Raw genomic sequence first — 27,735 nt, 5'->3', positions numbered from 1 at the left:
CAGCACCAGCATGTTAGCATTTCCATGAGAGAATGTTAGCTTGCTTATGTTAGCATTTAGCTCAAAGCACTGCTGTGGGCTGTAGACTCTAAAGGCCAGTTCATACTTTCCTTGTCCGCAAGGGTCCACATTTGTCCTCGTAGCGCAAATGTTGTCACATTGGTCCCCAAGTAGACGTCCGCCTGCAGCCAAAACATTGTTACTGTGCAGACTGCACTCATAGCAAGCATGCCCACTGTGCATGCTCCAGTTTGGTGGCCAGAATGGTCAGAGATTGCTGCAGCCAGTCCATCCTTAAGCGTCCTGTGGTCACAGCATACCTGTCAACATTGGAATTTCAAAATAAGGGAAATTGTTTGGCGGACTCCGCCCATATTTTAACAGCTGTCAGCCACCCAGCCCCCACCCATGTAATGTAAATATAAGGGACGGGTATATACATTCAGGAAATACATGTTTATTTAAAGTATGTATTACTTGTACAGACATGTTTATAAAATGTATGTATTTTATTTATTAGATCATTACATCATTACATTACATTACATTACATCATCAATTTGTTTGATGATGGATGAGTTGTGGGGCTTTTGTTATCACCGACGAGTTCTTCATGCAATGGCAGAATCGGGAAACATGTTCACTACACTGCGACTGAAATCATCGCAGAAGCTGAAGGCTACATTATTTTTGACACAAAGCATCGACATCTTTCCCTCAGCTTTGGTCACTTGGTCTGCCTCCGACACAGTTCATGTCACACATGAAGTCATTGACAGTGTATGTGTTTGTGACTCTTGGCGTGCTTGTGCTTGTGCTTGGACGATTTTTCATGCTGGCACATACCTGTCAACATTGGAATTTCAAAATAACATATTTTGGCGGACTCCGCCCATACCTTAACAGCTCTCAGCCACCAATGTAAACGTAAACACATAAGGGACCGTGTATGTTTTGTGCCTCGTGCTTGTGCTTGGACGATTGTTCATGCTGGCGAACATCGCTTATTCCGTCGTGTGCAATGCTAACATCTGAATGGCACACTTTACAAAAAGCACGAGTTTGCCCGACTCTGCTTTTAATGAATAAGAGAAGGTCTCCTCCCATTTGTTCAGGTACTTACATACAGTTTTAACTTGTTTGGCAGGTACAACTGCGTCTCCATCTATCTCCCGTTCACTGTGACTCTCATCCATATTGTTTTGTCTTCTTCTTCTGTGTTATTGTTCCTGTTTTCTTCTTCTGTGTGTTTACTGGCGGATAACGTTTTTCAGCTAAAGTTAAACATAATACTGCCATCTGCTTTACCGGAGGCCACTTTACACCTTTTTAAATTAGGCCTTTTTTTTTTTAAAGGTTAAAAACACGGGATAATCCCGGGAAAAACGGGAGGGTTGACAGGTACGGGTCACAGTGGGAGGGCCTGGAACTTTATGATGGAGGTCTCTGGAGGTGTTAGAAAGAGTCAGCGCCAGAAAGAGAAAGATGGCAGAAGGTAGTGCCAAAGAGTCGACAGGAGGAGGTGCTTCGTTACCTTCATGGCCAACCAGGATTAGGGCACTCTGGCGTAAACAAAATAATGAAGAGAGTGCCATAGGGATTCGATTTGAAGCCTAATGCAAAAGATGCGACCCCTGTGTGGCCCTTAAGGGTACCAATGGACAAAGTAGCTGTTGACAAACATGGGCCCTTTACCCGCTCACCGCACGGCAATCACTCTGTAGTTGTGGTAATGGAGAACACTGGGTGCACGCTGGCCCTGAGGAGGTTCTCTAGAGAGCTAATCCATTCTGGAATACTGGCGCACCCCAGATACCCCCAAAGAACCAGCTGGTCCAGAGTATGCTACCCACATAAGAGAGAGATTGGATCTGGGTCTATGAATCGAAATGGATCACGTTGAAGTCATCTAAACTGCAGAGTAACAGCGAGGGGGACAGAAGACAGCCTCAGGTTCCAGAGTGTTATATGGACTGAAATGAACTCCTTGGGACAAGAAGCTCTATAAATGGGGGAGGAGTGCAAGGCTAAGGAGGGTATGTGTTTATGTGCGTTGTTTTGTTATCGTATTATTTAGGGAGATGTCCACCGAAGTGGGTCATTGGATGAGAAGTATCTCCGGGGAGAGACAAAGGGGTTAAGTGTGTATGATGCTACATTAAACACCAGCACAGATGTGTGTGGGGAGTGAAGAGATGCAGGACATGTTGATGGAGAATCATCTTTTTATTTGTATTCAGTGAAACAAGACAAGACATGTGAGACAAGACAGAACAGATTGCATTGGGTGGCATGACAGGATTAACACAACAGAGCAAAACATGCTTTGGGTACAGTGTAAGAGAAAAGGCAATAGTTTTATCCCAGGATGTGGTGTGTGTATCAGAGAAGGTGCATGTGTACGTGTGGAAGTGTGTGTGTGGAAGTGTATGTGTGGAAGTGTATGTATGTAAGTGTGTGTGTGTTAATGCAACTGTAGAGGCAATAGGTAGGTAATAAATAATAATATATATATATATATATGAATGAATTAAGAATAAAACAAAATAAAAAAAGGAAAGAATAAGTAGACGTGTGTCAGGCGGTAGACGATGGAGGGATGGTGTCAGGTGTGGCTACTGATATCCCAGGTCCAGATACTTTTTGGTCTTTATTTCTTCCATTATTAATCATGCTGCATCAGAGGATTCCCTCCTTTAGCTGCCTCCAGGCCCTGTGGAGGAGGCTGGCGTCAGAGAATATGTCCTGCTGATGGAGAATGATCTGAAGACAAATACAAGTTCAGAGAAGCAGCGGGACAGCCAGCCTGTTTAAGTTGTCTTACCGGGGACACCTCACCCTTAGGTGAACTGTAGCTGTGGCAAGGGAATAGATGTGGTCTCTGTTGAGCCAGTAACACATTGCCTCCTCATCGTTTCGCCTCCATCCGGCCAGCTACCACATAACATCACAATATTTATTCTACATTCAAATGTAGAGTAAAAAAAACAACAAAGAAGTATGCCAACTAACAAAAGGTATGCAAAATGTTTCAGCAGTAAAGTCAGAACCCGCAGCTCTTTCGTCATTCACCTGATAAGCCTCTTCAGGCAACTCAGAGATTCCCAACATGAGTCAGCTCAGTAGTGAAGGCCTCACCCAGATTCAATGTGTTTTACAGCCTGACACCCAACTGAACCGGGACCAAACCTCTATGCCTGAACTCAATGTAGTCATTAGTGTCAGATACGACTACTGTATCATTGAGTCAAAGGAAGTGGGAACACTGGGAACAACCTGCTAATGACGCTCATGAGGACACTGACTCATAACTTCCTGCTGTCCCTGCAGGCTAAACCTGGAGGTGCTCAAACCCTCTAACATTATGAAGCGCTGTTGTTTATGATACCTGGGTGATGATTTAAAGGTACAGGTCTCTCTCCCAGGGATGATGTTTTATCAGCATGCATATAGTACATTGCATAAAGCTCTAACTGATCTTTAAATGAAAATCCTTTGAATATTTAACACATTTACAATTCCCTCCTATTGTCAGCATAAGGAGGAAATGCTAAATTATTTCAAACCAACCATACCTTTTTAAACAGGTTAATGGCATCAAATTCATCGCATTCATTTTTTTAATCTGAAAGAAGAGTAAAGAGTTGTTTACATGCCAGGCGAATAGAGGAAGAAGGGGATTTCTACAGATTGGTTACCACATTGAAGAGGTGTTTTCTTCCATTTCTCAATAAACCAATGAAGTTGTGTCAACACGTCCATGAAGCTGAGCCAGGTGTGGAATGTGTGTCCCTCCGTTACACTGTGTGTGTGTGTGTGTGTGTGTGTGTGTGTGTGTGTGTGTGTGTATGTGTGTGTGTGTGTGTGTGTGTGTCTGTGTGTCTGTGTGTCTGTGTGTGTGTGTGTGTGTGTGTGTGTGTGTGTGTGTGTGTGTGTGTGTGTGTGTGTATTATACATGTTACGCAAAGCCTGACTGATGTGTGTTCAGCCTTTACAGAACAATGTTTACCTATGAAACAGGAATGTGGTGTAGACTATGGATGTTGAAATTATTCTAAACTTGTTCTTTTTACACTTCAAAGATGTCAAGAAACCCTGTAAATACTATACAGTGCATACTGTATAGTATCTTACAGCGTAAATCTTATCCAAGACACTGCATGGAAGAAGATGTAAAGTTTGAGAGATTCTGAAGTGTTTTGAAAGCCAGATGAGGATTTATTCAAAACTATTGTAAATGTCCCTTTTGCAGTGAGCTTGCAGGTCCCCAGGTGACAAACCTTTAGCAACGGGCAGAAGACTGCGTTACAGAATACATTGTATTCTAAAATAAGACATGCAGGAACACACAATACAAAACGTCACAAAATAAAACACTTGAAACTGAATTATGACACCGGATTAAAACAATTAAATCATTTAATACCACACGGTACAGAAAGGGACAATTGTGAAAACATTATAGTTAATACAGAATTACTCATTTTACAAATTGTACTAATGATTTCCCCCATCTTTCCCTTTAATAAAAAATGTTTGAACTTGATTTATTTTAAACCTGCAATAAAGATACAAAAGAGCCATATCTATTCATTTGGACTGAATTGTGACTATACCTCACTATGTTTAATATTTAATATAACAAACATCTGTAAATAGTCCGTTGCCTAGCTGTCGAGGCATTTATAGAAATGACCTGCTGCTAAATACTGAACCCTGTTAGCAATATTAAAGCATTTCAATGATTAAATATGTGCTACTGTATGATTAAATGGGCTCTTTCATTGTAATTGAAGCTGCAGCACTACATACATATAATACAACTAAACTAAACCACACAAACGATTCAAAATATGTTTTTTATTAATATCTGGTCAGCAGATATCATCAACAGAACTATTTGAAACAAAGTAAACCAGTACTTGAGTTTGATATAATTCAGATGACTGTGCTTTTGTCTACATAAAGGGTCATATTCAGTCATATTCCAGTGCATTAGTCACTATAATCCGTCCTTGTGACACGTTGGTAAACTGTCTTTGTCCCAACATGCTCTCGTCTGCTTCACATACAGCATATACATGGTTACCTGTCGGCAGTTCCTTGTGACGAACCCAAGTGACTAACAGAGACTCAGTGACTAAAGGAGCAAATCAGTAACTAAATCCTTAAAGGAAAACTCAGAGTGACGTATATCTTCAGCTGTGTCCAACACAAGCAGTTCTAGTCTGGAGCAAGCCTTATGCGTGATGTGATTTATGGTCTGCAGTGATGCAAGTTACTTCCTCAAAGTGCACAGTTCCTCACACTCTGCCTGAGGTGGGGGTTGCACTGTTCAGTGAGTGGGTGTGACGTTGGTTTGGTCACACTATGACACATGAAGCTCTGTCATTTTAAGAGGCTCCATTTACATGTACATTTCCTGCACCTTTTCCCCAAAGCTCAGTAGTTAAACAAAATATCTTAATCTACTCTACAAATGCCAGCGAGCTCCCTAGTGAGAGGAGCATTACAGAAACATGACTCAAATCTGAACATCAGCTGTGATAAGATGCACAGAACTGTAGATACAGAATTCACGAGTCATGTGTTGCTATTCCAATGGTTATTAGCACCGTCGCCTTCTTCTGTTATTAACATACATTTTGTATAAGTAGTTGCTCCGGGCAGCTGTGGTGCTTCCTAAAAACTCAACGTGTTCTAAACATGAAGTGAAGAGAGGACTAAGACAAAGTAAAGTTCTTCTGTAGACTAATTGTCTGACACACTTTATTTTATTTGACAAGACAGGACATCATTAAAGACTGGCACATGACAGCCGTTTGCTCTTCTGGCCTCAACAGATACATTACGTTGTTTCACTTACAGCTACAGTTTACGTCATTAGAACAAACTGTAACTAAAATGTTGGACACATGAAATGAATAGGAGGCCAAAGAACCAGGCACAGATTTGCACTAGACAGAGATATGGTGTGTCCCGATGCTTAAACTGCTTAGAACTAGGGGCACACTGCACAACACAGGGGACAGATTTGTTTCTTACGAGCATCAAGGCAACTTGGATTACTTGGACTGCAAGGATAACAATAAGGCACCCTCTTTTACAACCACTCACCTCTACTGATGAGCAGCGACTTCAAGATGATAACAGACGTTGAAGATTCCACACAGACATTTGAACAATGTTAATACTTATCTTTCATACATTGTGCTTATGAATGTTTGTAACTCTGGGTTCACGCAAATCGTATAACCAAGAATATGAGAGTTAGTGACAAAGCATGTATGCATAGTGACATATGAATGTATCATGTGCGGCCTCGGGAGGTAATACAGCACACAATAGTGTGGAGGACCACAACAATAATGTGCATTCTCCATCAGTTACTTCAAGCTCCAGGTTCTATTGTTACCTTCACATATCCACACATTGTAAATAAAGAGCCCTTCATATCACACAACAGATCCAGCACACGAGTCAGAGATCCTAAGAGTTCTACAGCAGGTAGATAATATCTCCTGCTTTCACAATGGCATGTTTAGCAATATCTGATAAACGTATGCCCCCTAGTGGTTGTATCATGAACTGTTTCACAAAGATATTCCCCTACAAGGCGCAATGTGCCATTGGACTCTCCACCTTCACACAATGGTGTAAACAAATGAAACAAAGAAGGGCTAATACATAAGTGTCATAGTTAAAATGTAGTAGTATATGTGTAAGTCTTCAATATCTATAAAGGGAAGTCTACTCTTGACTTGGATTAAGGAGGGAGAACACTCAAAGGCCATTTCTGTTCTCGAGCGTGCCATCAGGTATAAAGTGTAGTATCACATTCCCTGCAGCTTATGAGGATGCAAAGATTCAGACATGTTCCATTCCTTCACTTGGTCCTTTGACTGAATGTTAACAATTAGAAATCCTCTTTTTAACAGGTAGTCTTTGTTTGCTGGCTTTATTACTGGGTTTCAACTATCAGCATTTAACTCCAACTACCCTCCAAGCTAGCTGCACACATCAACTGCAAGTTGAGCTGATGCATTTCCAGTGATGTGTCAGCATGTTGCATTATTTTGTGGCTGATCAGATCCTCCAGATGCTGGTCGTACACACCAACAAACAGGTTTCCCAACATCACACACCCTGAGGGAGGCTCGTTTTGACTCTGATACAACCCAACACTCAAACCCTGCGGGCGTGTGGGATGGCTGTACAACGTCCTTCACAGAGCACAGACGTGTGTGCAGGGTCACTTTAAAGACTGTGAAAGTGTTCCGCTGTCCAAAGTGGTTCAACTTGCTTTGTGTAGCTGGGAAAATATCAACCCTGTCCTAAGCAAAACTAAATTCTGTTCAATAATGTTGTGTTACAAAACAATGAGCACTGCATCTCTTTCTTGAATATAACGAGGTACAACTAAAACGTGTTGACTGCTTTGAACCCAGAGCAACTTTGGCAATGAAAAAAAAAGTAAATGAATAAATCCAGTCATGGCATGTTTTGATAGGAACATGTGTAAAAAAATGAAGCCAAGGAGATAAGGGACGATCTTCTAGTCAAGACAGCTGAGCCACAATAACACAGTAACACTTGCACTTTCTAGTTGGCAGTTTCTATCCCATATGTAGTGAGCACATCCAAAAACAATACAATACTCTTTAAAAAGGAACGTGACAACATTGTGTTATAATTTGAGCTCCCTCAGCTGCTTGTAAAACTGCACAAGTCTTAGTTCTACTTTAGTTTAGGGACATATTAAATATCTTTAGGTTTAGGAGATTCAAACATCCACAAAATCAAACATACAACAATACATATGCTAATAGAAATCTGAATAATGAGTTATCCTGTTCCCCAAATTCTAATTAAGATAACACACTGTCTTCTTCGACATGTATCACTGCAGAGGACCACACTTCATATTTGCATTGAAAATAAAAGAGTATTACACTTCAATAAGATTACAGAAATGCTAATCTAATAAATGATTTATGATGAAAAAAAGGGTTAAATGTCTTAAAACGGGACTCAGTGCTATACTGTTCTTAGTAAATCTTAGTAAAGTGCAGAACCTAAGGGTTCCTGGATGGTGCCTTGCTGTTGGCTGAGTTGCCAGCAAAGGGCATTGACAGCTCCCAGTGCCGATGGTGTCTGGATAAGGTCACCATCCTTCAGTTGGTGCCCATCCCTTCATCTCAACTTGTCTTCTGTGGTTCAATGTGTAATGTGGGCCAAACTCCACAAAGAAACTGAACAAAGTGAGGATAGGACAAGAACAATAATTAAATTAATGAATGAATGAATATGAATATGAATGCAAATAAATACAAGCTACAATATATACAAAGGCTAAGGGCAAGACATACCTTTATGTTTGGTCGGTGCTTGAGGTAGGTTGACCTGATCTGCAGGCTAAAAGAAGATGAACATTAGATTTGAATATGAATCAACATGTCTTCTGGTACTGAAGCAGGAGCTTACCTGAGAAGTATGTGAAGGTAGGACCCCAGGCCTGTGAAGATGTGCCACCAGGCGTGGAACTGTGTTACTACTCCAACACCAGGGGGAAGTGTTTGTCTACTGGCTCTGAGAACAAAAAGTGTTGACACAACTTCAATAATTGTATCTCCAACAGTGAGGGATTCTCCTGAAGAGGATGCTAATAGATTGTCTTTACAAATGTTTGATTTTATAAATGTTTGTACTTTATAAATATGAACTAAAATCTAACATGCATTGTACATTTTAGAAAACAAATATTTTTATTTAAGTTTCTTATTCCACAGTAAATGATCTGATACACTTCCCTGAGATTTCCCTGATTTACATTATACTTGTCACATAAATGTTAATGTCAACATGTGCCACACCACTGCTGTTAAAAGAGTATAATTAAGACTGCTCTCAGAATTCCAAAATGAAGCAAGTGAACACATAATAAGAGGACTCTTACTGTCTGTCCACTGCAAACACTCACCTTAGTGTATCACATAAGATATTGTCAATGTTCCACAGCAGGAAGCCTAACAGAAAGACTCCTAAGGAGGTGTAACACAGCGGTCTAAGCCATGGGTACACCCTAACATCCAGACAAAAACAACAAAGAAGACACATTAACAAATAGTTACTTCAAAGAAAATGAATGAACAATCCTTCCTTTGATATGTTAATGTTTTCATTTTAACAGATCTCTTGGCAAACTTACCAGGTAACAATGAAGATAGATCGCATCACTAGGCAAGCTACTAAAGCGCCATACATGACCTGGAAGAAGACACACGTATGTATTAGGCTTTGAAACACGCCAAGGACTTGTGAGGCAAGACAAATAAACATTTTGTCTCTATTAACTATTAACACATTTTATAAGACGTATACTGAGATTAATGATAACATTCTGATAGCATAGCCTTTCCACTACAAGCTATGTTGTCTCTCAAATGTTCTTCATTTAACCATTGTTTTCTTCCGTGTAATGAACATTTACAGTCACCGTGAGAGCTCTTAATTAGAGCAACATATTCTTTTTAAAGGATGAACTATTTAGCTATTAATCTTTTATAATTGTTATTTTAGTTTGACCTTTTCAGGTATAATAATCGTTAAATTAAACAATGTGAAAGAAAAAAAACACTCTTTGGTTGAACTGCACACAACTCATGTCCACACTAAGGTCATAAACTGAAATGAAGGGTCACACGTAATATCTATTGCTTTGTTGCATTCAACAAATCCACATAAAGGAGGAAACACAACACAAATAGCTCCATGCAGTCAGTACGATCTCTAATGGAAGGAAGTAGGAAACTACTGGTACTGAGTGTGAACTCCTTACTGTTGAAAAGCAACACATACACAGAGTGAGACTGGAAGCAGCTACAGATGAACTCTGGGTACAACCACAGTGGCTGTCTAAGGCAGGGGTTCTCAATGGGGGCATTCAGAGAACGTCGGGGGGGCGCTGGAAGCAATATTTTAGAAAGGGGGGCGTGTCTTTGGGGGGTGTTGGTGTGTACAGCCCGCGAGGTAATTCGTAAACACACACAAAAAATCTACTAAAAAAATAAAAATAAAAATCTAGTCAAATGTTTTTCCTAGCCAAGGTCAGGGTCCTTGAACACAACACGAGCGGATCATGTCATCACATGGTCACGTCATGTCAAAAGAACTTCAATATTAAATCATTGACATCAGCGAACGCAGCATGACGAGTGTAACAAAGAGAAAGGTGGATGTGGAATGTTCCAAGAGAACACCAGCAGGGCTAACACCAGCAGAGCTAACACCAGCAGAGCTAATACCAGCAGGGCTAACACCAGCAGAGCTAACACCAGCAGAGCTAATACCAGCAGGGCTAACACCAGCAGAGCTAATACCAGCAGGGCTAACACCAGCAGAGCTAACACCAGCAGAGCTAATACCAGCAGAGCTAACACCAGCAGAGCTAATACCAGCAGGGCTAACACCAGCAGAGCTAACACCAGCAGAGCTAACACCAGCAGAGCTAATACCAGCAGGGCTAACACCAGCAGAGCTAATACCAGCAGGGCTAACACCAGCAGAGCTAACATCAGCAGAGCTAACACCAGCAGGGCTAACACCAGCAGAGCTAACACCAGCAGGGCTAACATCAGCAGAGCTAACACCAGCAGAGCTAATCACTGCTGCTGATTCAGGTTGTGTGCCTTTAAAAAACGTTGAACGTTAGGGTCGATGTTGCTCCATTTATAATTAATGTGTTAGATGTTTGACTTTTTTGCACTTTGTAGTTCTCTCCTCTCCTCCGCTCTGTGTCTGGAGGTGTTCGCGATTTGGCGCTATATATATATATATATATATATATATATATATATATATTTAAAACAACTGAATTTCAGGAGGAACCATTGTGTGGGGGGGGGGGGGGTTAGCGCCTCAGACTTGTTGCTTTGTGCTGGTTTATTGTTGGATCACTTAAGAGAGCAAATTGTTTCGCTTTTCTGAGGCTGCTGTGTTTAACACCAATTAAAGTTTGCATTTGTTTAACACTCCTGAATAAAATGTCTTTGTTTGCTCCCTGGGCAAGGGTAAGGGACCTGAATAATGGATAGGGGGGGCGCTGGCCCAAAAAAGGTTGAGAACCACTGGTCTAAGGGTTTGATCCCAGTTAGAGATTCAGCGCTGAGTTGAAGATATTGTATCTGTGTTTTTTATTTGATACACCTTAACTGTAGACTCCTCCTGTATCTACAAATGTTTTTTTAAAGATGTTTTTTATACTTAAGTGTAACATAATTAGCAAACTGCTTTAAGGAATAACTCGGTGCGTAGGTTGTGTGTGTTAAACATTAGTGTGTGGGAGAGAGAGAGAGAGAGAGAGAGAGAGAGAGAGAGAGAGAGAGCGAGAGAGAGAGCAAGAGAGAGAGAGAGAGAGAGAGAGAGAGAGAGAGGAGAGAGAGCGAGAGCGAGAGAGAGAAAGAGGAGAGAGAGAGCGAGAGAGAGAGCGAGAGAGAGAGAGAAAGAGAGACAGAGAGAGAGAGAGAGGAGAGAGAAAGAGAGAGAGAGAGAGAGAGCGAGAGCGAGAGAGAGAGAGAGAGAGCGAGAGAGAGAGCGAGAGAGAGAGAGAGAGAGAGAGAGAGAGAAAGAGAGACAGAGAGAGAGAGAGGAGAGAGAAAGAGAGAGAGAGAGCGAGAGAGAGACAGAGAGAGGGAGGAGAGAGAAAGAGAGACAGAGAGAGAGAGAGAGAGAGAGAGAGAAAGAGAGACAGAGAGAGAGAGAGCGAGAGAGAGAGAGAGAGAGAGAGAGAGAGAGAGAGAGAGAGAGAAGAGAGAGAGAGAGGAGAGAGACACAGAGAGGGAGAGAGAGAGAGAGACTAACAGGCAAGCCTAATGTGTACTGAAGGTAAAAATGACTAAAGGCACGCTGTGCCCTCATAGTAAACAATGAGCGATCTGAGCCAGTTGAGCGGAACACAAAACACAACCTTACCTGGTGAAAGACTGGCTCCTTCCACTGTAAGTATACCTGCAAATACAAATACAGGAGCTACTCAAAAGCATATGATGGATGGTTTACTTTATTTACATTATGGTTCAAACTTAATAATCACTGTAATAGTGAAAGTGGATACTCACCAGAGTGACTGAGACACTGAAGATTAATAATAATGAAATGGGAAATAAACTGATGCTCTTCTCTTGTTTGAAACACTCATATCTAAAAAAAGAAAAACATGTGTTTATTTTACATGTTCAGCTTTAAGAACCAGAAAGAATAGAGAGCATATACATGTCAATCAATAAACTTTATTTATAGAGCACCTTTCATACACAAAAAAGGTAACACAAAGTGCTTCATAAATAACAATAAAAACACTATCCCTATCCTGATGAGCGACTCATAGTTATATGTCATCATTGTCCATCATGTCTATCACAAAAAGTACAACTGAAATTTGAGAAACAGACATAAGAGCATAAGTGCAGATCTCTGCCAGGTGTGTCTGTCTCATCAGCGTCCTGGAAATGTCCCAAACAACCATTGTAACTGTCCCAAAGTGAATGTAAACTCTCCCAAAATCCAAATGTCATTCTCTACAGTGTTATCAGATATAGTTGTTAGTTATAGTGGTACAATGAAAACACCATAAATATGTTGAGAAAATAAATCATTATAATTTGCTAGACCTATAGAGTAAAAGTCTTGAAATGTTTCAAAGGTTACCCTGACTGTCTCTTTGGTTTAGCGTTAGCTTAGCTGTCTTCCTTGATAATAATCTTCTCTTTTCCCTAAGCCAGGGAAACAAAACATCTTCTGAATTGTTTTAAAGTCATTCAGCCCTTCATTACACTATCTTGGGAAGAGGAACATTTAAATCATACAAATGTATGAAACAACTTTTCATATAACCTTCTTTCACAGGAAAAATATATTTTCTTCTTAAAATAACTTTCAAAAGCATTTTCAGCCTGCAATACTACTTCACATGCTAACTACAAAAGATACTGTGAGCATCTCTGCGTGTCTCACATCTTCTAATCCAAGATGTGAGACGTAGCTGCGTGTCTTTGATCTTTCTCAGATCATCCATTAGTTATACACACTTATAGTTAGAGGGTCACAGGGAGCCGGAGGGAAACATAGAGATAGACAACCTTTCACATCTACATCTACATCTAGTGGCAATTTAGAGCCAGGCTCAGGAGACAGCGCTGCACTGGGTGCATGTTCAGAAGAGCAGGAGCCACCACTGTGGCTGCCATCAGCCCTAAGAGGTGGAGGTACAGTCTGCTGGTTACACCAGTTATACAAAATATAACATCAAGTGCAACTGGGAGAGGCAAGCACTAAGGGCAACTGTTTCACCAGATGGTCCTGAAGAATAGCCCCCCCGTTAACCAGTGATCCTAGATTTGACACAGCTCCATGCATTCTGCCGAGCATGGCATCCATCAGTTAAGTGTTCCTGCTCAGGCAACTCAGCTTTCCAAGACACCGAAACCCCTAAAGTCTGATCCATAGGAGGCAGAGGTGACCAACTGGTAAACAAGCTGAGCAGAAGAGATACTTGTTTCCATTTTAGAATCAGTAGTTCAATTACAAGAAGACGACACGCTGTACTTTCTTGAAATGGATCAAGAGATCAGGGATTCACTAGTTCACAATCACACTAAATATTTCCTCAGTGACTATTAGTCTTAAGTGGTTGAACGGCAATACATGCAAAAGGTTGAGACACTTACAGACAGTAGACAAAGACGCATGTACTGTAAATCATTGGCAACTCATCCAGTAACTGCAAATAAGAATACAAAGAAAACACATATCAATACATCAATACAAGATAACATTGGCAGCAAATGTTTCCATTTCGTTAGGAATATTTACTAAGACAACTAAGAGTCTGATACATGCAGTTTCAACAATTCTGACATATTAACATTTTAATATGACAGTGTAGCTCACCTGCATCTCATATAGCAGCGTCATGTGGAAGCACCAGGAACCCACACCAACAGCTGGGCGATACAAAGACAACCCCATAAAACATTACAACTGAAAGTCAGGACATTCTCAAGCAACGTGATTGATTCTGTTGTCAATAGCTACAATATACAAACATGAGCTGTGCTTGCTTCAGTAATACGTGGCTTCAACAGACTAACCTGCCAGTCCGAGGAAAGAGCAGATGTAGCGAAACTCGAGGCCGTCTCGAAACGTCTGGACGGCCCCATAAATGGGAGGAAGAATCATAATCAGGTTGCTGACAGTGTTCCCTGTTCAGAAAGACAACAGAGACTAATTAGAGCCGGACAACACAACCCAGTGTGACATATGAACACCTCGGAAGGACAGCCTCTGATGGGTGTTATGAGACGAGAGGGAGAGTGAGACAGGCTGGGGTACGTGTTCATTATAACACCAGCATGAATGCTATTTTATTACAGAAACCAGATCACTGCACTAGGAGTTCATGCACACACTGCTGCTACGTTTGCTGCCATTTATTAGTATTTGGGTTTGCATCGTTTAAGTCATTTTTCAAGTAAATATGCTAATAATAATAATAATAATAATAATAATAATAATAATAAATTGGCATAATTATATTTTTCAAAACAGATGTTACAAAGTGCTTCACAAGACAATAACAGCAGATACATGAAGCAAAAGTAAAAAATAATAAGGAAACAAAGCATCACAGAACATATTAATAACAGTATAATAGTAAATAGTAAAGTGGTAAAACAAAGGGTGCTAACATCCATCATGTGCTCTGGGGCCAAGTTGTGCTTGTGACCAATACATTTTTAAAATATATTGTAAAGCGTAGAGGAAGCCATTGTTATGATGCTCGCTTAATTATGCCCATTTGTAAAGAAGCTGAACTGAACTGAAGTGTGACGACGGCATCGCTGGTTTTGATCATAACAAGTGCTGGAAAAGTGTCGGAAGTGGCCTGTGGTTGAGCTCGTGTCATGTCTGTGTGGCCATAGCTGTGTGCTTACTGTACTGTTAGTACACCATCAGGCCCACAGGGAACTGATAAAACAGAAGTCAACATTGATCCTGACGTTGCTCTTTCTGGGTGTGGTGATATACAAACTTCGGTGTGTACAACAATCAGGCTTACTGGTTTACTTACTAGTATATTCATAACCGACATGATACGTTTCCTTCATCTGTAGATGTCTGATAACAGCCAAGGCGTTTCCACAAGCCCTCGTGGCCATTATAAAATGTGTGGACTTTGGATACTGATAATAAATGCACATATGCCAAGAATACTGCAGCAAGTGACTGTTTAGTTTTTCACATTTCAATGATCTGCAAACATCTGAATATGATGAGATGCCTGTCCCCTGAGACTCTTTATGACCGCCCTCTGTCGCTTTCCCCCGTCACCATGCGCTGATGTTTAAAAAAGAGATAATGCACAAAAGCACACATTAAATAAAGATTAAAATCATGCTGGTGTCTTTCTTCCACATGAACAATGGCATATTGCAGCCATTGTAACCTGAATCAACGTTTGAGTGCCGAACAATTCTTCTGCGACAGAAACAACTATCGAGCTCGGCCAGCGTGTGTCATTAGTGCAAACACAAGCTTCAACTGTCAATATCCTTAATGTGCAACATTCACATTAGTGCCAATGTTGAGAAACCTTTCACTGAAAATAATTAATACAGTATGCTGAATACAGGACTAGTGCTCACGAGTAGGACTTTGAGGACAATAAGTGAATATAACTACAAACTAAGGCCAAACTACACAGAAGATGAGAAGGCAATAATACAACTAAACTCTGACCCACTTGGCTTCAGTTGTATTTCGTACCCTGCACACCATTGACAATACAAGACAATAGCTACTGGAATGTCCCTAACATAAAGGGAATATCGTACACAAAAGAGTTTACCTTAAATTCTACAATGAGTCTGAGGAATATGAATTCTGTACACTATAGTATAATACAGGATTTACAACTAAATGACAAGTTTGGCAGGCATTCATTGAAAAAGGCAGAGGACTGTTGAATGCTTTATGAAAGCATGTGTCACTGCATGTTGGAAACATCTGAAGCTTTTGCCATATGTCATTTCTATATGAAATACAATACAAGACATAGTAGTATTTTAAACAGTTTGACACCAACAATGTTTACATCTAAGATAACGCATCCTAAGGAATCCGTTTTTACAAAGCATGAGGCGCCCTGATAGTATAGAGGAAATGTCTTATCACGTTTCTAATGTTGCCTGTAAATGACTCATGCACCTTGTGAATTAAAAAACATTTAAGACCTCGCTCCACAGTCGACTTGAAATACTACAAATAAGTGCCAATGTGGAATATTGTTAAACTGTGATGTGTCTGTGATAACGTGGGCTGGATACAAAACATCTCGACACAGAACAGGTTGAATGTATCCTCGCGGAGGATTTTTTTTCCTTTTTCCTCATTAACTTACAGCTTAGTTGGTAAAATGCCATATGAGCTAGCTAACATTTAGCTTATACTAAAAATGTTATCCGCCGAGCTAACACGATAACATCAACGTTAAACGAGTGTTACAGCCGCTGCTCCCACTTCATGTTTACGTTATTGAGGGGCGACTGTGCGTAGACTACACATGATGGCTGTCCGCCCAAAAGTCTCTTTAAACGAACCACAACATTTACAATGTTCAGTAAAAAAAAAGATACAATTATATTTTCCTTACAAAATTCCGCGATGTAAAAAGAGGCGACATAATTTTCTTCGCACCAGTCCAGCGTTGAGGTCGGTCGCCCCCAATATCCGTGCCTGTCTGCCGTGGGAGCCATGATGGAAGAGGAGGAGGCTGTGCAGTGCAGGCTACTAACGGATTTGTAGTCCCATCACAGCGCGAGCACATCGAGCCCTCCTCGTCACGAGCGATGGAAGGCAGGTAACAAAGTCCAGTCGCCTACTACTGTTGTCCCACTGAAGCACAATGGTAGGCTTTTCATTGTAACCTACTTCCGCGTGCACTAAAGACAAGTCTTATTTAGCTGCATTAGACTTCATTCTGCCTAATGTAAGTGCTTTATTACGCTAAGATTTAGCCTACAATTATTTGAGTTACTCTTGTGTGATGTAGATAGCATACAAGTGTCCCCTGGTGACATTAAATATGAAAGCCTATTATTATTAGTATATTAGCACACAAATCACCCCTGAGTCTATTTAATTACAAACTGAAAAACCTGAATGGTTAACCTGGTTATATATGTACGTTACATTGTGCATACATCTTAGACAAAAGAGGAATGCAGGACAACAAGCGCACAACATCACATTACAGTTAAGATAAACAATGCAATGACACAAGAAATATTAGTAATAAAAGATGACAAAAGAAGAAAAGATCATACAGTGAGTTTGGTGAATTATAAATGGCTTTAGGAATAAGTGCTGACTCTCGTATGTCCCTGGCATAATTTCTACGGATAACATTGCTGAGCATTTTGACAACTTAATACTGTAATCCATAATTCATAGTGTTACTATCTTGTTTAATATTTCATTAATTATGGACCCATACTTAACAGTTAAATAACAGCTTTAGACCTCTGAATAGTATTGTGACGCAAGATAAAGGCCTACATCTGTAAACCATGTCAATCATAGTTTCCCCTTTTTAAGTTTTATAATTAAATATAACTATTTAGATTGCACTTTTTAATTATGCTGCAATAAATGTCTTATGACATGTTGTTGTATAAATTATTAAATGTGTCCACCACATGAAAAACAAACATTGTTCTGTCATGACTCCAGATGTCCTCTAGGTGGTGTGATCCACTAAAATAAAAGGTTCTAGAATACACTGTCACCATGGCAACACAACATACTTTCATGTTTACTGATTTAATAATCTCATATTTAGTCTTCTCCTCAGCCAACTAAATGATATTATTTTTGTTCTATTTATAATAATTAATCATTTGCTCAGTTTTGACTTTTATTTTTGACGTTTTCGTTGTGAACCTAAAGTAAACAGGTGGTCAGGTGGTCGTTTGATGATGTGGCTCTGAGCAAGTGCTTTGCTCATTGGTGCAGCTGCAGAACCCATCTGGATGTACCCAAATATTTTGTTTTGTCTAAATATTTACAGTTCATCGATTACGAGGCAATGTTTACTGTAGTGTACCATTGCAACTCCCTCACATCCCTTGCTGAAGTAGGGCTTCCCAGGAGGTCACACAATCACCCTCACTGGAATCTTTCTTATGTTATTCAGCTGGAAAATCCCACTGCAGACCTGAGCTGTGCAGACTGAGTGCTGCAGACCTGAGCTCTACAGACTGAGTGTTGCAGACCTGAGCTGTGCAGACTGACCTGTGCAGACTGACCTGTGCAGACTGAGTGCTGCAGACCTGAGCTGTGCAGACCTGAGCAGTGCAGACCTGAGCTGTGCAGACCTGAGCAGTGCAGACCTGAGCTGTGCAGACCTGAGCAGTGCAGACCTGAGCAGTGCAGACCTGAGCAGTGCAGACCTGAGCTGTGCAGACCTGAGCAGTGCAGACCTGAGCTGTGCAGACCTGAGCGCTGCAGACCTGAGCTGTGCAGACCTGAGCGCTGCAGACCTGAGCGCTGCAGACCTGAGCGCTGCAGACCTGAGCGCTGCAGACCTGAGAGCTGCAGACCTGAGCTGTGCAGACCTGAGCTGTGCAGACCTGAGCGCTGCAGACCTGAGCGCTGCAGACCTGAGAGCTGCAGACCTGAGCGCTGCAGACCTGAGAGCTGCAGACCTGAGCGCTGCAGACCTGAGAGCTGCAGACCTGAGAGCTGCAGACCTGCCCGAGGCTAAACTGCTTTAGTAAACAGACATTCTGACGGACAAATCCAGACTCAAAGTGGTTGAATAGGTCGTCTGTTACACAAAGGAAAATATCAGCAAAAAATATCAAAAATAAGGATGACACCTATTGTGTTCTAATACTTTTATTGCAAAAACTTGACATTTGTAACAGTCTAAAACAATTCATATTTGAAATTGTCAACTCGTGTGCACACATGTTTTATAGGTAATTCTTATTAAATCAGCCAAAATGTGGTTTGTTTGCCAGTGTAGATCAGTGCATTCAGGGAGGATGAATAACATAATAACAGCATTACATTAGACATACAGTATATTGAACTGCTTGTGGTGGAAAGCAGTACAAAGAAGATCCTTTGAGTTGATCAATTAAAAGCAGCCATGCTTTACAAACTAAATTAAACAACAAGCACCATAAGATCTCTACAAAAGTAAAATTGTTGTACACATTTTAGAAAGATAGTTAACACATATTTGTGCTGAAACATAACGATGCATTTATATCTCAGGCATTAATCAGGGCAATCAAACTTAATGTAAGTCTTCAATCTGTAATATGATCTGCCAACGCAAACAAAAAAGCCATATGATGATATCAAATATTCATCAAGTTAAAAAAGGTGCGTACAATGTTTTGCTCACTAAAATACAGGATCAAATGTTTAAACACATCTCTTCAGCCATGTGTTGTGGAATGCTGTTGGCCTCTAAAGGAATGCACTAGTGTGATGTAAAACATGCATTTCATTTCCCATTTCTCTCAGCATATTGTAGTAGAAAATATACACTCACACACACAGTCAGGCTTCTAACTCAATATGGTTACAATTCATCTCTCATCTTATCACCCTTTGGCCTGACCATCCTGCCAAGGAACAGGATGCACTTTGTTTTCTGGTCCTTCACTAGGAAGATGAAAGGGTGGTCAGCGTAGAACAGTTTAGGGTTTTTCAGCTGGTCTGTACTAAAGATGCTCATGTCAATTTTGTTTCCATCAGTGTCCCATTCCATGGCAGAGGCGTGCAACACACCGGACAGGTAGAGATCCTTCTTCCCAGAGATGTTGGATAAGTCAGCTTTGGATTTGTTGATAGCGTCTGTCAGGCCCAACTCCCCAAGGTGTTTCTAAATGGGAGCAGGAAGTTAGGGTTGAATTGAGATTGTATAAAACAAAGCACTTGAGGCAGAAGTTAAGATTTGCATTCATCTTTAGCCTCCTGCATATTTTACCTGCAGGTTGTGACTGACTTCCATGCTGACTTTGGGCAGAGACACAGCTACTGGTGTCTGCTGCAGCTTGCCCATCCACTTATCCAGCTGCGTCTTGGTCAGCATCTTCTCCAGTCTCTCCAGAAGTTCCACTTGCTGGGGCATGATGATCACCACAGTTGACTTCTTATGAGCCAGAGGCATGCTCAGGATAGTTAACTTATTGGTTTTGTCCTCATAGAAGCCATAGAGACCTGGAGAAATACATTAATTGTATTACAAATATAAGCAATATCTGCTTAACAATCCATTTCAGGGAACCTCTTAAGCTTTCTGTTGCAGACTTGTGTTCTGTTGTTGTGGGATTGTACCATGTTTCTGTTAATGAGTGTTACTTGTTTTGAGGTTTTTATTGTGTACAGAGTGTAAAAGCAAATGTCCTCTATTGAGGACATTAATGAATGAATGTGAATCAGATCCACTTCCTCCTTGTCCTATACAGCAGGTCTGTTTATTGTATTTCTGTGTTACAAATAATATTTAGAAGGCTATTGCAGATACACCTAAATGAAACTAGTACAGGGCGTGAACAAGTATGCATGTAAAGCTGTTATGAAGAAGCTCGTGTTTCTATGAGCAACACATGCACTAATCTGAAAGTTAGTAAGCAATACCATTTTGGGAAATACGCTGATTCGCTTTCTTTTCTTTTTTTATAGGTTTTACAAAAACATTTCATACAAACAAACGTATAATAATTTACACACAAGATGCAATGAAATGGAAAAAAAGAGTTAAAACTAGCAGAGCCATGAGTTGGGGGGAAGGTGCTCAATAGGAGAAAGCAAGCTTGAAGAGGTGTCTATTAAGGGTGGTCGGGTGTTGGACTGTCTGAGGTGGTTGGGGAGGTTATTCCACAGGGACGAAGCAGCAACTTAACCATGTTTTGGTTAAACAGAGAAAATCAAGTGTGTCCGTAATAATATAGAGCTACAGCCAGCAGCTAGGTGTCTTAAATAGGAGGGCAGAAGGTAGGTGGAAAAAAGACAAACTCCAAGTCTCCTGCAAAATGTTTAAAGCTTGTTTAAAGCTCTGTTAAGACTGCTAAGGCACAGTATTATCTTACACTATCTTAAATGCTGCTGTTGCTTCCCCTGTTTCCACTACTGAAACCTGTGAAATGTTTCTGAATTTCTTCACCAACAAAGTTGACAATGAGGTCACACACTCCCCGACTCCCTCAGAGTGGCTTCATGTAGTTAGTCACCTCGAGCAGTTTCAACCAGTGTCGTCCTCCCAGCTGTCTAAGATGTTCTTGCACATATTGCCCCTTGGCAATTATACCATCACGCCTTTTCAAGGAAGTGTTTAATTCAATCAGCCTCCGTATTTAACTATAATAAACAACTGTTAAACACACGGCGGCGTCCATCCAGTTTTAAACAGGCAGTTGTACAACCATTCCTAAAGAAACCTCGCCTACACCCCAATGACCACAATAAATACAATTTTGGAAGAAGTTGTCTTCTCACTGGTCTCCTCCTATCTGAAATCATTCAACATCTTTGAGAAATGACATTTGACACAGGCTCTTTTAAAAAGCCTGGAGGGAGAAGTCGGACTGCTATGTTAAAATGGTTCGCTTCCTACCTGTAAGGAAAAACCTTTTCAGCCACAATTGTAGGCTCTCTTTTATTTTCACCACAGTACATGCTTCCTCCTGGCTCTATGTATGCAAAATACAACATTCTGAATCACTGCTATGCAGATGATACACCATTTTTAATCTTTAGATGCCAGCACAAATACATCATTCCTGCAGCACTCTATTAGCCGGTGGGGCACACACAGGACTCACTGGCTACGTAAACAAAGCACAGAATGCTTGGAATACAATGCACACAGAAGGAGAGAGGCTGTATTCTCTGCTCAGGTACACATTACGCCACTATATCTTTACAGAGCAAATAGTTGTGTCTCCACCTACCTGTGCGGTGCATCATCTGTACTGAAACAGTGTAGCCACGGGATACCATAAATCCACGGTTGTCCACCATCTTATGATGGAACTGCTCGTCCCAATGTGCTGTGAGAAAAACAATCTATAAATTTTTAGACCATTTAAAGGAACAATACTGAACATATACAGGTTTTATACAGACTCACGTTTAAAAAACATAGCATTGATGATCATCGCCCCATCAGTCTTGTCTACGTCCTTGGTGACCTCCAGCAGTTTGCCATCAGTAGTATTGGCCACCCACTCGTTGATGGACTTCACAGCACTCTTCTTATCTCTGAAGTTTATCTTGGAGTGGTCACAGTTATAGTGCTTTTTGCTGCTCTTGACAAAATCCTCCACAAAGGTGACAGAGCTGGGTCCATACAGGCGGTTGCTAATTTTCCAGGTGACATTGCGGGTCTTTTGGTTGCTCACCTCAGACAGGAGCTCAGCCAGACCAGAGTGCAGCTGCTCATCTTTAACTTTAGCTGCATTCAGAATTTTTTTTACCTGAGAGGCAGTCGAGGCTTTGCCCCCAAGAGCAACCAGACCCAGAGAGGAGGCCACTACTACAGGGGAAATTAGGATGTTTTCTAGATTTTTTTCCTTAGCCATGTTTTGGTAGAGACTGAAAGCCAACTTTGCGCTGTTGTCAGCCAGGATGGTGGCATGGTTACTCAGGACTTTGTCTGGTGAAGCTGAGGTAGCAGCTGAAGCTGAAGTTGCCAGGAGCACCAGGGCTACCAGGCTTGTCATCCACATGGTGTAATGCAGATCAGAGATAACCTATGAAAAGATATTAAGACACACATCAGTCATTAATGTAATCTGCTGACGTAAGAAGAGAGCCAAACTCGTATTGTGGCTGATGTTTCTTCTATTTCAGTTTCAAATATCTTGTTTATCTTACTTTTTACTTAGGGCTTCCTCTGCAGTTTTTAATAATAATAGCAGAGCGAGTTGGGGAGACCGTGCCATTCAAATGAGATCTTTCCCAGTAGACCTCAAGGTAGGACTTACACAAACAGCCACGTAGGCAGGATGCAACTAAGCCAAAATATTGGCCAGCTGAGTTCTTCATGTCTTGGCAACACAAAAGATTTAAGATTTCAAAAGATGATCTCTAGACTCTAGAGGAATGAGTCTGGATGATGCTGATTGGTTCTTTGTAGTGTGTAGGAGGTGATCACGTGCTGACACACACTCAACCGATGTTAGGTTGATATTCCAGGCCACGTATATAGAGAGTTTTGTGCATATGACTAGTCACAGTTAGGGTATTATAATCCTTCAAAATATGTTGCACTGGTAGACAAATTGGGCACATTTTTATTTATTTTACTTTTATTTTGCCAGATAATTTCTTTTTTTTTTTTGACGAAATCAGATTTTCAATGGATCAGCCTCTTAATAAAATGCATTAAGGAAACCACAGTCTACCTAAAAGAGAAGGATGATATACATCAATAATCTCCTCTCATCAGCTACCAAGTTTTTATAAGCTCACACAGAAATATGGGCCAATATCTGACCTCATCAGAGGCTTAGAGTTCAGAGTACAATAGTGTCTTTAGTAGTTATTAGTAATTATTAGTGGCAGTTAGTGTTGGAAGATACAATTGCTTCTGTGTTGCTAGTTTAGAACGGAATAATCAACGATGAATACATTCATCACATGCTGATGTGATCTAAACAGCATTTGAAAAGTAACACATGATATTTTGAATCGTATTCTGTTTCTTTAAATGACCCAATGACTAACATTGGTCAATTTGGTTTGCATGTTATTTTTGTACATGTTCTTGTCTGACCTCTTGTGCATGTCTAATTTTAAGATGCATACTTTGACATTAAAACCTATCCAACAACTTGGAAGAGCCACACTGCTTAAATCTACAAAGGAATCTTTGACTGCTTATCACGGATCTGACTTTGTGGCCTCTTCTCACATGCCTGGGCATTTCCCACCAGTTGAACACTGCTCTGCATACTTTCCCTTCCCCCCCCCCTTACTCCCAGTACTTTTATCTTACCTTATTGGGCTTTTTCAATAATTCAGTAGGTTGTCCTCAAACTGCTTGCAAATAGATCCCCTGATCTGCTCTCTGTGAAGTTGATGTATTTAATGGTAGGAAATAGAGTTGTATGAGACGATTGAAGAGTTGGTATGCCCTGTTCTCAGAGCATTAAAATCTCTGCACTGGATTCTTCCTTCCAGACTGGTCCGCCCATAGTAGTCAGGGGACATAGGAGAAGAACCCTCCCCCCAGGTCCTAAAGCCTGGAAGTGTAGCGCAGTTGGAGCTATAATAAAGTTAGCCCTCATTACTCACCCATTATGGTTGTACCCAAATACATGATACCCTTTAGTATCTAAAACAGTTTCATCTCTATTTACTCCGCTCCCACAATGAAATAAGTTGTATTTGTGAAACACAAAGTAAAGGTGGTAATACTGCTTTCTTATAAATGTAATGTTTGTATTTAGATCACATATACAGTAGCTATACCATGGTGGTATATTGATGTAATAACTAGTACACATCCTTTTATATTCCTGTTTGTATGGCCACTTCACTTCTGAACTCATCCACCAGCCTAAACAAACTGTTGTTGTAGTGTTAAAGTATGATCGTTATTGTTGTTTCAGTGCTTTGACTGTCTTTTGTATTTTGTATTCCTGCCACTGGTTCTTTAAATGTGGGAGTAAACATGTGTGAAATGGATGGAGAGATGTTGTGATTGGATATGAGCAAGTCTGGTTATTAACAAATATTAATGATAGTGATCATTAATGGGATCAGGGAAACAATATCCAGTTAATGAAGTCTCATGAAATATTTTAAATTCTAAATTAGGAGCTCAGATTAATAATTAACTGAATATCAATTAACAAAATGACCATATCAATAGCTAGTAAAGGTTAAAGGATGGTAGTAGAGGTTGGCAGTAATCACTCTTGTACAACATTAAACAAACCAGCATGAACATTCTAAAAAGCATTTATTTAAAAAGATAATACATGTTAAGCACACAATATCTAATTCAACTAAATATCTAACTACAAAAAACTTACTAGTTCAGTAACTTTTGCATATATATATTCAGTATTATAAAAACATTTTTTTGAATTCATCCATTACAAATCATTACAGCCAGTTCACTGTGTATAGATCTGATGTGTGAATGAGGTATGGCAACTGAACATTGCATTTTCCCCATGAATGCTTCCTGATCTTCTTCCTGATGGTATGTGTTGTTATGTGTATCCTCCCCCGGCTTGGGAGGGGTGTGTGTGTTTGGAAGAGGATCAGGCAGCAGGAAGTGACAGAAGAAGCGGATGCATGTCCGCTGTAACACTGCCTCTGTTGAGACAAGTCAAGGCAATTTTATTTTTAGAGCCCAACATCCAACAAGAGGTCTAGAAATCTGTACAGAATACAACATCTTCTGTTCCCAATAGAGGATGTTGAATTAAATTGAATTAAATTGAGAGAAAGAGAGAAAACCTGCTTTCTTCTTTCTGAACTGCCTTGTAGACACCATTTGGATAAAAATCCCAGGTACCTCTCTGCAGCACTATCAGATCACAGTATGATGTCTCTCTGAGGAGGGCACACATGAGGCCTGTACAACGTCACACATTCATATACATGGAAATCAGACAGAATGGAGAGCTACCAAAAGGTCATTAAAAATCCCAATATCTAATATCCAATATGCAAACAATGCATTTATTACATGTTTCCCCATAATAATGATGGTGCCAACTCTGCTGTGGACAAAATAACACAAGTTTTAACACCATAAGGAAAACTTTAAGACATTTTCAAAACAAAAGCACAGACCAACAAAATGACCAACATACATACCTTCATTACTATGACACCATAACACAATACAAACACACACTAAGAGCAAAGAAAGAAAACGACACCAAGAGGCAGCTCTCTGAACAAGTGGAGAATCTTTAGTCAAACCAACTGTGGCAGAAGTGGAGCACTGATACAATCACAACAAGATCAACTGACAATTCAAAATGGCAGCCTTTGTATCAGTTATTTTACTGAATTATACAGCAATATTACAAAAACATTGACCAAAATGAAATACTTTAGAATTAGTTAATAAAGACAAGCAATAACTAGATGCTTCAATAACAGAGCAGGAAGGGATTCAAATGTATCCGATCCCTGAAAGTAAAAAGGCCCGTGGAGTCGAATAACATACTCACATATTCTGACCATGAATTCAAATGAGCTTTACTCAAACTGTTTAATAAAATTATAGTAGTTGGCACTTTCTGACATATGGAATTTTTATAACACCAATTTTAAAAAATGGAGATAAATATGATCCAAATAATTATTGTGGAATCTGTGTAAAAGTAACATGGTAAAAACCTTTTGCAATTTTTGGATCACCATTAGCTCGTCTTTCTGGGGTCCGAAAACAGACTTACATGGTGACCATGCAAGAATAAACCAAGACTAAAACATACATAAGATTAAATAAACTCATAGGGTTGATATTAGATTCAGACAATGGCAATTTCCTGTTTTTTGGGCAGAATAAAATTGTTTTGAATTAATGCAAAATTGAATTCCTAGAACATATCTTTACCCTGCGCATTCTAAATGAGCAAGAATTTGCCAAAAAGAAAAGGAAAGGCATATGCATGTTTTATTGATTTCAAGAAGGCCTTGGATTCTCTCTGGCATGAAGTATGGAGTATCAGTAAACTACTCAACAATGGCATTGGGGGAAAACATATGATATCATTAAATCCATGTACAAAAATAACAAACATGCAGTTAAAATAGGAGACAAATGAAAAGCCTTCTTTTTTATATTTATTTTATTTATATATTTTATATTTATGTATTTTGTTGATCTCAATGTACACAGAGAATAGACGGGAGAACAACGCTAATCAATGGCAAACGTAAACATTTAATTACTATGTACAGATATAACTATATATATAAATATAAAATAACAGCACAATGAATTGTACTGTAAACAGTAATACAGTAGTGCAGTGGGGCAGAGTGCAAGAGGAAGAATACATATGGAATGATTACTGTAACAGGAAGTTATGAGGCAGGTGGATATGACATTATATACAGTGATGCGTATATTTTATTTAATAGCGATGGATGTTAAAGAAGGTACAGTGGAAGTTTAGTGTCACAGAGTAGTTGACACAATTCATCAATGTGACGGCCTGTGAGAGTTTCTGTGTCTGGTTGTTTTGGTCTGCAGTGATGTTACCTGCCCGTTTCCTGACTCTGGACGTGTATACATCCTGGAGGCTGTAGTCTGTTTCTGTCCTGTCTGGTGGCTGATCGAGCGGTTCCTGAGGCAGGTTGAACTTCCTGAGCTGCCGTAGGAAGTACATCCTCCAAGTATTCAAACAAGGTCCATCAAATTGGACCTTGTATTAAAAAGAGCTACCCTGCCTGTTTCCATCATAAAACCTGTGTCTGGCAAGAGTTGAACATAAAAAGAAGACGCCTCAGACAAGGCTGGCTGACCTTTCACCTTCTGACACCACAAACCCCAGCCAGCTTCAGAGCAGCTACACTATCACTCAGAAGATTAGACCTTTGGAATTATTGGATTTATTTACCATATCCTTTTTGACATTTTCTTTGCATTTTAATGGAAAATTAATTTGGATTCACTGTAAACTA

General features: G+C 40.1%; 2 protein-coding genes across 2 annotated transcripts; both read right to left on the bottom strand.

Moving 5' to 3' along the window:
- Nucleotides 1–5,734: 5,734 nt before the first annotated feature.
- acer3 (alkaline ceramidase 3) lies at nucleotides 5,735–16,865 on the bottom strand. Its single transcript, XM_029448854.1, has 11 exons — nucleotides 16,709–16,865; nucleotides 14,148–14,258; nucleotides 13,948–14,000; nucleotides 13,725–13,777; nucleotides 12,117–12,198; nucleotides 11,971–12,006; nucleotides 9,209–9,267; nucleotides 8,981–9,082; nucleotides 8,485–8,589; nucleotides 8,370–8,415; nucleotides 5,735–8,252 (listed from the first exon to the last, which is right to left on the bottom strand). The coding sequence occupies exons 1-11, from the start codon at nucleotides 16,809–16,811 to the stop codon at nucleotides 8,199–8,201; spliced, it is 804 nt and encodes a 267-aa protein (XP_029304714.1). The 5' UTR covers nucleotides 16,812–16,865; the 3' UTR covers nucleotides 5,735–8,198.
- A 2,073-nt stretch (nucleotides 16,866–18,938) lies between these two features.
- Nucleotides 18,939–24,279, bottom strand: serpinh1a (serpin peptidase inhibitor, clade H (heat shock protein 47), member 1a). Its single transcript, XM_029448892.1, has 5 exons — nucleotides 24,074–24,279; nucleotides 22,205–22,826; nucleotides 22,026–22,124; nucleotides 20,060–20,292; nucleotides 18,939–19,954 (listed from the first exon to the last, which is right to left on the bottom strand). Exons 2-5 carry the CDS (start codon nucleotides 22,800–22,802, stop codon nucleotides 19,652–19,654), a joined length of 1,233 nt encoding a protein of 410 aa, XP_029304752.1. The 5' UTR covers nucleotides 22,803–22,826; nucleotides 24,074–24,279; the 3' UTR covers nucleotides 18,939–19,651.
- Nucleotides 24,280–27,735: the final 3,456 nt, after the last annotated feature.

Source organism: Cottoperca gobio, chromosome 14 (assembly GCF_900634415.1).
Source record: "Cottoperca gobio chromosome 14, fCotGob3.1, whole genome shotgun sequence".
NCBI lineage: Eukaryota > Metazoa > Chordata > Actinopteri > Perciformes > Bovichtidae > Cottoperca > Cottoperca gobio.
The sequence above is the reverse complement of the archived record's forward strand: the minus strand, read 5'-3'. Positions and strand labels throughout refer to the sequence as shown.

What these genes read in the sequence shown, in the direction of transcription:
- acer3 (XM_029448854.1), bottom strand. Translation starts at nt 16,811, where the DNA reads ATGGCTCCCACGGCAGACAGGCACGGATATTGGGGGCGACCGACCTCA. An exon ending in CTCTTTCCTCGGACTGGCAG is followed by an intron (nt 14,001 to 14,147) that starts GTTAGTCTGTTG and finishes TGTATCGCCCAG; the next exon opens with CTGTTGGTGTGGGTTCCTGG. An exon ending in ATCTTATGTGATACACTAAG is followed by an intron (nt 8,590 to 8,980) that starts GTGAGTGTTTGC and finishes TTTTGTTCTCAG; the next exon opens with AGCCAGTAGACAAACACTTC.
- serpinh1a (XM_029448892.1), bottom strand. Translation starts at nt 22,802, where the DNA reads ATGTGGATGACAAGCCTGGTAGCCCTGGTGCTCCTGGCAACTTCAGCT. An exon ending in CAATGCTATGTTTTTTAAAC is followed by an intron (nt 22,125 to 22,204) that starts GTGAGTCTGTAT and finishes TTTTTCTCACAG; the next exon opens with CACATTGGGACGAGCAGTTC. An exon ending in AAGTCAGTCACAACCTGCAG is followed by an intron (nt 19,955 to 20,059) that starts GTAAAATATGCA and finishes GCTCCCATTTAG; the next exon opens with AAACACCTTGGGGAGTTGGG.